The sequence below is a fragment of the Solanum lycopersicum genome, chromosome 11 (genome assembly GCF_036512215.1).
Source record: "Solanum lycopersicum chromosome 11, SLM_r2.1".
In the NCBI taxonomy this organism is placed as follows: domain Eukaryota; kingdom Viridiplantae; phylum Streptophyta; class Magnoliopsida; order Solanales; family Solanaceae; genus Solanum; species Solanum lycopersicum.
In genome coordinates this window covers 2,437,306-2,448,668 of record NC_090810.1, presented here as the reverse complement: position 1 = coordinate 2,448,668, position 11,363 = coordinate 2,437,306, and the positions used below count along the sequence as shown (strand labels likewise).

Below are 11,363 nucleotides of genomic sequence, written 5' to 3'. Positions count from 1 at the left end.
TATCATCTCTTTTTTCGTCTATTTCTTCGAGCTTTGCTCATGAGGGAACGTAAATGTTTTCCATGGACAATGTTTTACGTAAATCTTTTAGCGCTTTCGTGTAGGATTGAAATTCACAATTTTTTTAAAGTTTAGCAGAGTCTGGATCAAACCTCAGGCTCAAGGAGTACAGGAAGTTGGAATTTATCAAAATTAGTGAATATTTCGTGGAATTAGTCGAGGCGTATGAATATCTTCTGAGCAATTGAATTTTGTTTTCATTTCAGACTATAAGAAAAACGAATTGCCAAATGTACTAGTACTACTTTTTGTTTTAATAAGTAAAACTTTAATATTTTGAGTATTTTATTTCGACTATATGAAAAAAAAAAAAAGAATAGAGTTTGATGCAAATGAATCTTGTGACAATATGTGGATAAATATGTGTCACTATTTTAGTTGGTGATAACTTTTTTTATTAAGATTGAAATGAGAATAGATGTCTATTATTTTAAATATAAAAATTCAATATTATTTTTAAACACATTAAAAAAAGAAAATGTAAATATAAATTGATCAGACATTGTAATTTTTAGTCAAATGAATTATTCTCATTTTTTCACGAATATTGTAAGATGTATATTTCTATTTTTAAAATTTTTTGAGTTTTATCATTTAAATTCTTTACGTTCTTCATATTTTTTCCTATGTATTAATTAAATATCATCATCTTTTGCTATCTCTGACCAACTTTTCAAGTAAAATAATTGTATGATAAAATACTATTCTCGATAAGCTATCTATAAGCATTATGGTTAGATCGATCCATCGAAGGAGGCTCAACCTACCGAGAGAATGGTGTTATGAATTTGATATTTTAGTCCTTTAATGTTAATGATTTCTTAAATTAGGTTACGATGTAATAATTCTCATTTTTCATGTCGATAATTTTGGTTAGATATTTCTTGTATTAAAATTATAGAAGAGGGAGACCTCGTGAACATTATTAACAAGAATCTCGTGAAATGAAAAGACCAAGACTTCTTATAAGTTGTACATTAATTTTTAATTTTAATATAAAGTCGTTACTCGTTTTTATTATTAATTTTAGTTATCGTTTTAGTTTTAAATTAGTTTGTCATATCTTTAACATAAAAAGAAATATATACGATATTTAAGAAAATGAGAAACCTATAAAAATGACTCAATTGATGTAACAGGTGATATTTCAATAAAAGGTCAAAATATTAGCGAATTGTTTATAGTTTCCATATGTTCTCTTCATTTTTAAATACTTGTTATTTAAGATATGGGAGACAGGTAATAAACAAAAATTAAAGAATATATAAGGAATAAATTAGACAAATTACTCATTTTTATTAATAATTTTTTAAAAGCCGTGTAGATACTAAAGCATAATAATATTAGTATAAAGACAAAAATTAGCAAGTGGGTGAATTATTAATTCTAATTATATTGCGCTTACTAATCCCAATTAAGATGTATATTTAATTTAACAACCTCTTGTTTTTGAAAAGGGTATAATATTTTTTACTTAAGTTATTAATAGTCTTCTGATTCAAAGATTGATAAATTCTTTAAATTATATTAAAAGCTAAACAACGTGATTTTTCTCTAGTTTTTGACTTTGCTTTTTTTTTTAAAAAAAAAAAGTAATTATTTTAAAATAAGTTACTCATAACTCAGTGACAGCTAACAAAATTTTGATTAATAAATATTATATCAAAATGAAATACTTTTGAAATTTTTTATGGTATTGGTGATGGTTAGAGGTAGTGATTATAGGTGTTGATCGAGAATTGTATTGATTATTTGTTGCGTTGTGAATAACAAATTAACAGCTAAGGGTAATGATAGCTGACAGTAACGATTGATGGTGATAGTTGATGATTGTGAGTTATATTTACGCTGTGATAGTTAATAATGAAAGTGAATGATGACTTGATCAGTACTATATAGTGACGATTAATGGTGGAGATTGTCGATAGTGATTGATGGTTATAGTGATGTGGGTGATTCGTAATGCTGACCGTAAATAATAACTATAATGGCAAAAAAGGCTAATTTGGTGATTGACAACGGTGATAGCTATAATATGGCCCAAGACGTTTGGTGATTGTTGATAATAATGGCTAACGGCAAACACTAATAGTTCATTCTAGTGTGAAGAGTTATAACTAGATGCAATTTATTTTTTTAACAAAAATTTTCATGATCATATCTTAATCATTAAAATTTATTAAGTGCTTTTAACATATAAAACAAACACATTCAATAGTTAAGATGAACAAGTAATATTCAAAGCTAAAAATTAAATGACTTTAATGATCGAAATTTAAATTACTAGAATTAAGATTTTCATTAGACGTAAACAAACGAAAGTTACATTAAGATAGAATGTGACCAATTAAATGTTTGAAAGGTACCTTCTATAGAGTTAAAAGAAAGCAAAATCAGAATTAATTTTTCTGAGAAACTTATAATATAATTTTTGGCTCACAACCACAAGAATTTATATTAAAAAAACATTAAAAATTAAACAAATAAATAAAATAAGTTTGCACACTGAAAATTCCACTGGAATATGACTGTAGAAGCTAATTTTGACTTGCTTTGGCTATACGTGATTGAATTAACTTTTTGTGATATATAAAAAATTTATATTGTTATTAGGCTATAATTTTCAGTTTCGGAAATATGATGTTGGTTAAGAAAATTCAAAATATAAAAATTAAATACATAAAAAAGTTAAAAGAATTCAAAATTTGTTATATATATGTACACAAATAACTTAATCTCCTATAAATAATGTTATTTTACATCGAAGGGGTCCGGATGAATCACATCCAAACCCGCCCTACTTGACTTCACCCTTCGTCGGAAAAAAATTAACATATATACAAGTAAAATGATTTACGAAATGATTAAATAATTTATTTTGAATACCCTTAACATAACAAGTTTTATTTCTGAACACCCTTTAAGAAATTTCTGGCTCCGCCACTGGCTCCATCCTCTAAGTAGTATAATTTTTATTCCAAAAAATTAGGGGGAATGGAAGGTGAAATGGAGGAGGGATACCAAAGCGAGCAATTGAACTCTCAAAAATAAGGTAAAAGTTCAGATAATCAAACAATTGAAGTATACTTAGATTCTCCATCTAGGTAGCTCATAGTTCTAAAAATACAAAGAATTCGGTACAAATAACTTAATATTTGAATCTCGTAAAACTTAAATAGATTCTCGTTTGATTCCAAAAGTATTTATATACAGTCAAACTATGCGACATAAATTGAAACGATAGAGTAATTAATAAAGAAACCCCCCACCCCCACCCCCACCCTCTCCACTTTCTTTTTGGTCTACTATACATGAGGCTTTGAGTCTTGATCCATCAAATTGAAAATGATTGTTTAGAGAAACTTCCTAGTATCAACACAACCAATTTAAAGTATATATATTTTGTGTGTATATAAAGTTCAAGTTTTCAATTTAGATGAATGAATCATTATGTGGGGTTAGTTTTATCTCAAAGCCTTCATCCAAAGGCTCTTTACTTTGTTTCTTCTTAGTCAAGTTTTTGCTTGGCAAATAAGCAAAAATCAAAGGCTTTCTTCCCACTAAAACTTAAAGCACATATTGTATATATCATTGCTCTTCTTGTCTTAAAGCACATATTGCATATATCATTGCTCTTCTTGTCTTAAAGCAACATATTTATATTCCTACACACATTCACTCTCACACATTTATAAAACCTCATAAGTTTTCATTCTTGATACTCGAAACTCTCATATCTTAGTTATTATCTTCAACGCGACAATTCTAATCGCCTTCCTTATGGACGCGATCTTCTCTTCGTCTCAAGCTTTGTTGAATGCTCATAGTGGCATTACTAACCATGTTGGATTCATTTGGCAACAAACTAGAACTCCTTTGGTTGTACAATTTCTAAGATTAATTTTATATGTTTGTTTGGCCTTATCATTTATGTTATTTGTTGAGAGACTTTACATGGGAATTGTCATAGCATTTGTAAAGTTGTTTAGAAGAAAACCAGAGAAGAAGTACAAGTGGGAGCCACTTAAAGGCGATTTGGAATTAGGAAATTATTCATATCCTATGGTTTTAGTGCAAATACCAATGTGCAATGAAAAAGAGGTACTCGTAACTGTTTACTTTTTATAGTCGATATACATAAAATATACACATGTTATACATTTTCGGACTAAATTTTTTTTGTTTAAGTGGTTGGATAGACGTCTATTTAGGTTAATTCGTCTATATTATTAACATTGTTAAATTCTTATATGGTGTTTGGTGAATTGTTACTTTGGTAGGTGTATCAATTGTCCATTGGAGCAGCTTGTAACCTTTCATGGCCAGCCAATAGAATTTTCATCCAAGTTCTTGATGATTCTACTGACCCTACAATTAAGGTCCAATACTAAATATGTTCTTTATTCGCGACTACAATCTTACAGACTTCTCTATAACAACATTTCACTGTAAAAACTAACTTTTCTTTGGAACCAATTTCTATGTTATATGTTACATACATTATATATTCTCTATGACTACATTATACGGCTACTACAAAGAGGTTATGTAACCGTTCATAATGAGTGATATTAGTAACTTGTTATAACATGTTAAAATACGCTGATAGTAAAAAAAACGACAGGCGTTGGTGGAGCAAGAGTGCAGGAGATGGGCAAGCAAAGGAGTTAACATTAAGTATGAGATAAGAGATAACAGGAAAGGGTACAAAGCTGGGGCTCTTAGAGAAGGAATGAAGCATAGTTATGTGAAGCTTTGTAGTCATGTAGCCATCTTTGATGCTGATTTTCAACCCGAGCCCGATTTCTTGGAGCGTAGCATCCCGTTTCTGGTGCACAACCCTGAAATCGGACTCGTTCAAGCTCGTTGGGAATTTGGTAAATGTCTTTAATTTATGAAAAATGAAGGGGAGCCACTTGTTGGAAATAGCCTCTTGCAGAAATGCAAGGTAAGGTTACGTACAATAAACCTAATGCGGTCTAGTGTACGAACCTACCTCAAGCTCGAGCTTTGTGCATCGAGTTCAGGGGTGGAGCTATGTACAATGAAGGGGATTCAATTGTCGAAAAATTATACCGAGGTGCTTATTTGGTTTTTGCAGTGAATGCTGAGGAGTGTTTGATGACAAAAATGCAAGAAATGTCATTTGGTTACCATTTCACAGTGGAGCAAGAAGTTGGATCTACAGCTCATGCATTTTTTGGCTTCAATGGTAGGCTATTCACACCCGAAAATAATTTTACGATATTAGTATTGTTGTTACCGAGGACATAACCCTAGATAGGAAGGTATGAAAGGCGAAGATAAGTAGGTTTGAGCGTTGTCTAGTTCTTCCTACTACTATCTTAGTCTTCGATTTTATTACCTCTTGTTTAATTTCCTTTGCTTCACGTACGTCTTGTTTCTTCATTACTGTATTTTCTTTTCATACTTCTTGCGTCAGGATAGACTGCCTATATCACACCGTCCAAAGGTACAACTTTTCCCTAGATCATGTGTGAACACGGGATGCTTCGTACACCAGACTGTCTTTTTTACTTTCAACTCTAATGCAATACGAAGTTCCCACATAACTATAGAATTGCTGCAGGCACTGCTGGAGTTTGGAGAATGTCAGCTCTTATTGAGGCAGGGGGATGGAAAGACAGAACAACTGTGGAAGACATGGATCTAGCAGTACGAGCCGGTTTAAATGGCTGGAAATTCGTCTATGTTGATGACCTTAAGGTACACAATCACACGTATACCGATTTAAGGATTTAAGTTATATAAACTGACGTTTGCAAAGAAAACACAATACAAGTATCAACACAGTTTAACTTATTGTGAAAACTACAGTATTTGGAAAGACAAAATGATTGGAATTTAAACTTGAAGTTGAAGGATAGACTAACAAAAGTCAGGGGATGTTCTTTTGTCTCACATCAATAGGAAGAATATTTTTCATGATAATGGAAATGAAATGATGGTTTTACTATTCTACATATATTGCTCGAGCTCTTCAAAAATGACTATGACTACCTGTTTGATCATCCAAAAGTAGTGCATATTTGCAACAACATTTTAGGAGAATCTGACAAACATTAGTACTATACAACAACATATCCAGTGTAACTCCACAAGTGGGATCTGAGGAGGGTAGTGTGTACACAGATCGTCTTATCTCTACTTTTTTTACCGTGTTAGGTGAAAAGTGAATTGCCAAGCACGTTTAGGGCCTATCGCAATCAGCAACACAGATGGTCTTGTGGACCTGCTAATCTTTTCAGAAAAATGGCAATGGAAATTGCAACTAACAAGGTATGCTATATGAAATTCACTTAAAACATGACAAAAATGGGGAAAAAATTGAAAACAAGTTGTTTTTGTCATTGCAGAAAGTTTCTGTATGGAAGAAATTTTACCTGATTTACAGCTTCTTCTTTGTACGAAAGATCATAGCACACGTCGTGACATTCATCTTATATTGTGTTGTTATTCCTGCAACGATTTTCATCCCTGAAGTTCAAGTACCTCGATGGGGAACTATATACATTCCTACAGCTATCACTGTTCTCAATATACTTGGCTCCGCAAGGTAGAGCAAAGAAAAAAGAAAAGATAATTTTAACATGTATTAACATGAATTTTTCGTTATTTATGTGTGTGAGTTTATTCAGATCAATGCAACTGGTGGTATATTGGATCCTGTTTGAGAATGTAATGTCCCTTCATCGGACAAAGGCAATGCTCATTGGTCTTTTTGAATCGGAGAGAGTGAATGAATGGATAGTAACAGAGAAACTCGGAGATGCTCTTAAGACCAAAAAGGGCTCAAAAGCACTGAAGAGACTTCAGTTTCGAGTTGGAGAGAGGTAAAAGCTTCTCCAAATCTTTATGAGTGAAACATAGTTTTGGTAGAACTAAATTGTTTTACTGTTTAATATGGCCAGGGTACATGTTCTTGAGCTTTTCGTTGGGTTGTACCTGCTGTTTTGTGGGTGGTACGACTACTCGTTTGGAAGGAACAAGTTCTATGTATACCTCTTACTCCAAGCTATGGCGTTTTTCGTTGTTGGTTTTGGTTATGTTGGTGTTTTTGTTCATGAATAGTAGCTTGATATTCTTTTATACCACAATGTGTATAAGCAACTAAGATCATGCTTTACTTGTATTTGTTTTTTGTTTTTTTGGTTCTTTTTCATTATTTGTGAATGAGCAAGGCATAAGAGAATTCTATAATTGATTAATTTCATAGACAAACCACAGTCGACTATATATTTGTAGTAAAAAATTCACTGAATATTCATAAAAATATAGAATTGTGAACGCACTTTTTATTGTATATATTAGCTTGAAGTTAGAGCCAAAACCCATAAGCTTCAAAGCCTGAATTCGCTTATAAAGAGTTTATTGTCTGTCTATTCATTCGTACATTTGTTTGGTAAAAAGAAATCCAAGGTCCTACGATAAACGTATTCACGAAATCAACATTCATGCAGCCACCTAAGCAAAGATATTATTTTTGGTTTCCCACCCGGTACCCGGTGTCTAGTAACCCCGACTAGATCCGGACTCATACGAGAGTCCAACATTAGAAAGTAAAGTACTTTGTCATAGGGCTCAAGCGTAAAACCTCTAGCAGTAGAATTAAAACGTCTGCAATTTCAAATATGATGAATGCATATTTCAAACATCATGTTTTTGGGACCTATCCAATTTCTCCAGACATTTTTATCAGTAAAATGCAGAAAAACATATTTCAACAACATAAACTGCATCTTAGGAGGATTTGGATTAATCTATTGAAGAAAATCAAAGGCCTCTAAATGATTCAATTCATGGAAGTCATGAGAAACTGCTGGACGCAAATGCGAAAGAGATAACAGATGGCACTCATGCCAATCCAGAAACACAAGCTTAACTGAGATTTCGAGAAGTCACGTACAGGCAGTGATGAAGCCAGGAATTCTAACAAGGAAACTCGAAAAATGTAAAACATCACGAGTAGTAAGATTTGAAATTGTAAACTAGAACAACCTCTATCAGTACACAAGAATCCTCTCTTATGTCAAAGAAATTCAAACAGTTTATATATAAGCAAAAAGAAGACATTTTTCCCTAGACAGTATTATCTACTGATAAAGGGGATTCAGTTGACCACCTCGCGTCCACCTAAATCTGCTACTGGATATTGGAAGCTCACAGAGGCTATAGACTAAACACAAGGGAACTATCCGGGAGAAGTTCGTTCAACAGAGAAGTTTAACTAGACAACAGCTTCCCCCCGGAACGAAGTCCCAAATCTAATGTAAGCAGATACAGACTGCACAAACATATCTGCAATCCATTCCAGTGAATAACTTGACAACCACACATTCAGTAACAACATTTAGAGGGTTCAGTGTCAAATTTCCGTTGCTGCACATTATTAATAAATCAATATTCAGACTGGACCTATTCAGACACCAAAAAACAAACCTGGAAACATCTGAACAAAACTACATCCAGAATTATCTGGTAATAAACAAATACGGAGGAATCATGCTATTTGCTTCGACTAATTTCCTGAACAAGGCAACAGAGAATCTACAAAATTGAAACAAGCTCACTATTTTAGAGAAAAGATCATCTCAACAAATTGACTGGACCTGAAAGAAGATGTTTTGTTAACTGGATAGCTGAACTTCTTATCAATTTGATCGTCGTTGCGAACTACCTTTTATGAAAATTTAAAACCAAGACTACGTCTCTAAGGGCATCATACCCTACATTTATTCTTCTAACTTTTGGTGAATCTTCTCTGGAATTGTCTCCAAAATGTCATAGTGACCATAACCATGAAACAATACGTTAATCGGACTCTCTCCCTCCTTCCTATATTCTTCTCCATAATTTGATATGTTTATTAAACTTCCAGAGCTTCTATCTACCATATAGACAGAAATCGCAGACCTGCAACCAAAAATTAGGAAATATTAACAAAATTGGACAATAGATTCTAGAATTGAAGCCTTAACCAAGCATCATCCAGAGATCACATAGTACATTGACAAAGTAGTTCCATATGTTATCCTAGTAATTCTTGGAAAAGCAGTTCTCCTACTTAATTTGACTTGAAAGTGACAAAGTGAAAGTGAATGTCGATGGATATATAACTAATAATTCCTAAACACATATGAAGGACCAATTCTTTCATCAGCATACAACAGAAACGATCTTGTCAAGTGCATAAACTATGCCACTTCATGCTATGTTGTATTACTAACTTAGCTGAGAATCACACTAAAATGTTCTTTAAACTCTCTCTTCTCAAACAAAAGTTTATTTCTTTTCTTCATCTTTTTCTCATTTCAGCATTACTGTTTCTCATCGTGAAGTTCAAAACATCAACGCCTCAACAAACATTTATAGTTGCAGTTGGATTCATAAGTGCAAAGTGACAAAATGATCAATCATGAAACAGAAACATCACTCACTTGAGAACATGAGAAGCCATTAGTAGCTCTGGTTCTCCTCCCCACACATATGGCTTTTCAATTCTTTCTACGTACGCATCAAAATCCCCTTCAATAAACCTATGTAACATAAAACAACACATATTCATATTCATAAACATATAACAACTGAATATCGAGAGGAACCGAGTACTATAGAAGTAAACAACATATACCATTCAGCTTCTTTTCGCCTCTTTAACAGCTCGTCAACCACCTGTGCACATGAAAAAATAAAATAATTTCCGATATCCATATTTTTAATACACACAGCGAACTGCAAGAAAATGAAGGTACCTGAGCTCTTAATTCATCAGCAAGTTCTCTCTGTCGATTTTCATCCGGAGCTTCCTCCCCATTTCTCAAACAAGCCATATGTGCTATCGCTCTAAATAGACATCTCCCATCCGCTGGAACCCCTGTTACATTCACCATTCAATTTGTCAATTCATCAAGCAACTTGCAATCTTAATCGCCTAGAAAAACTTAACCAAATCCCAAATTTGTTCTTCAATTCAATTCTAATAACCCACTCCTCTATCAATCAAATACCAAATCATGTTATACCAAACTAGTTCCTCAATTCAATTTATATAATCCACTCTTCAATCAATCAAATCCCGAATTTCATTATTCCAAATTAGTTCCTCAATTCTACTTCACTTGTATCCATTTTTTCACAGGACTACAACAACAACAACAACAATATCCAGTGTAATTCCACTAGTATTGTCAAAGGAGGCTAAACTGTACACAGACCTTACCCCTACTTCTACCTCGGGAGGAAGGTAGATAGACTGTTTTCAATAGACTTTGCACAGAGAATAATGAGTACAAAATAACTTCAACAATTAAAACAGTATAATAGATATACCAGTGACTCTATAGTTGGCAGAGTTTTGATCATCCTCATCTGAAGAATTTACAGCAGACTGTTTATCAATCGGTACAGCTACATCAGAATTAGCATCTGGTAATAGATCAAGAGATGGCGCAGCTAAACATGAACAAACTCCAAACAACAACCAAGCAGAATCAGGATTATGTAACCATCTCGCCGGCCTAGAATCCCAATTGACATTCCACGAACCTTCACCTTTCTTAGCAAGCTCATAATGATGTTTAAACACCGTATTATTCCTCCGATTTATATCCTTCTTATTCCTCCTCCCAGCAGGAAGTATCGCATGCCATATCGACGCTGCACCACCAACTCGATTTACAGATGATGCAATACGGCAATGACTCGAATGATTCCGCCTCTGATCTACTCCTATTCCACCTCCTCCACCACCTCCACCTCCAGATATTAACAATAACGATGATTTGTTAGCAGTATTCGTCGGAATAAGTCTGCTATAACCCGAAGGCGTTGAGCCGTGGGCGTGTGATAAGCAGAGTGATGCGAATAGCCAAGGCTTAGGACGTGCACACAATACTCCGAGCATCACCGGAACTTTTTTTTCTTCAGATTTTCGTATTGAACAAGAAATTAGTATGAGCTAAATTGCGCATTTCTCATAGCTTTTTTGCAGTTATATTATGGATGATGAAGATGAAGATGATGATGAAAATGCATTTTGTTCAGTGGTGACGGCGAAAACTAAACCAACTTTTTTTAGTGAGAGAAATGAGGGATTTTTAGTGAGAGAAAGTTTTTGGGTGGGACCTATTTAACCATGAGGTATGTGCTCACCTATTTATGATTTCACATTGTTCTATTTCGCCGTGCACGATTCTAAATTAATAGTTCCATAGAGTTTATAAAAATTAATTAAATTTATTTTTTATTTTTTGAACATTATAAATTGTTAATTATGATAATTT

The 11,363-nt window shown here is 33.2% G+C and overlaps 2 protein-coding genes across 2 annotated transcripts; one reads left to right on the top strand and one right to left on the bottom strand.

Moving 5' to 3' along the window:
• The first annotated feature begins 3,401 nt into the window (after positions 1-3,401).
• LOC101253644 (glucomannan 4-beta-mannosyltransferase 9) lies at positions 3,402-7,372 on the top strand. Its single transcript, XM_004249954.5, has 9 exons — positions 3,402-4,161; positions 4,341-4,439; positions 4,685-4,937; positions 5,162-5,272; positions 5,651-5,787; positions 6,247-6,360; positions 6,438-6,637; positions 6,720-6,914; positions 6,993-7,372. Exons 1-9 carry the CDS (start codon positions 3,841-3,843, stop codon positions 7,150-7,152), a joined length of 1,590 nt encoding a protein of 529 aa, XP_004250002.1. The 5' UTR covers positions 3,402-3,840; the 3' UTR covers positions 7,153-7,372.
• A 1,067-nt stretch (positions 7,373-8,439) lies between these two features.
• On the bottom strand, positions 8,440-11,270 carry LOC101253339 (uncharacterized). The gene is made up of 5 exons (XM_004249953.5): positions 10,411-11,270; positions 9,834-9,955; positions 9,713-9,753; positions 9,519-9,617; positions 8,440-8,994 (listed from the first exon to the last, which is right to left on the bottom strand). Exons 1-5 carry the CDS (start codon positions 10,982-10,984, stop codon positions 8,814-8,816), a joined length of 1,017 nt encoding a protein of 338 aa, XP_004250001.1. The 5' UTR covers positions 10,985-11,270; the 3' UTR covers positions 8,440-8,813.
• Between the last annotated feature and the right edge of the window lie 93 nt (positions 11,271-11,363).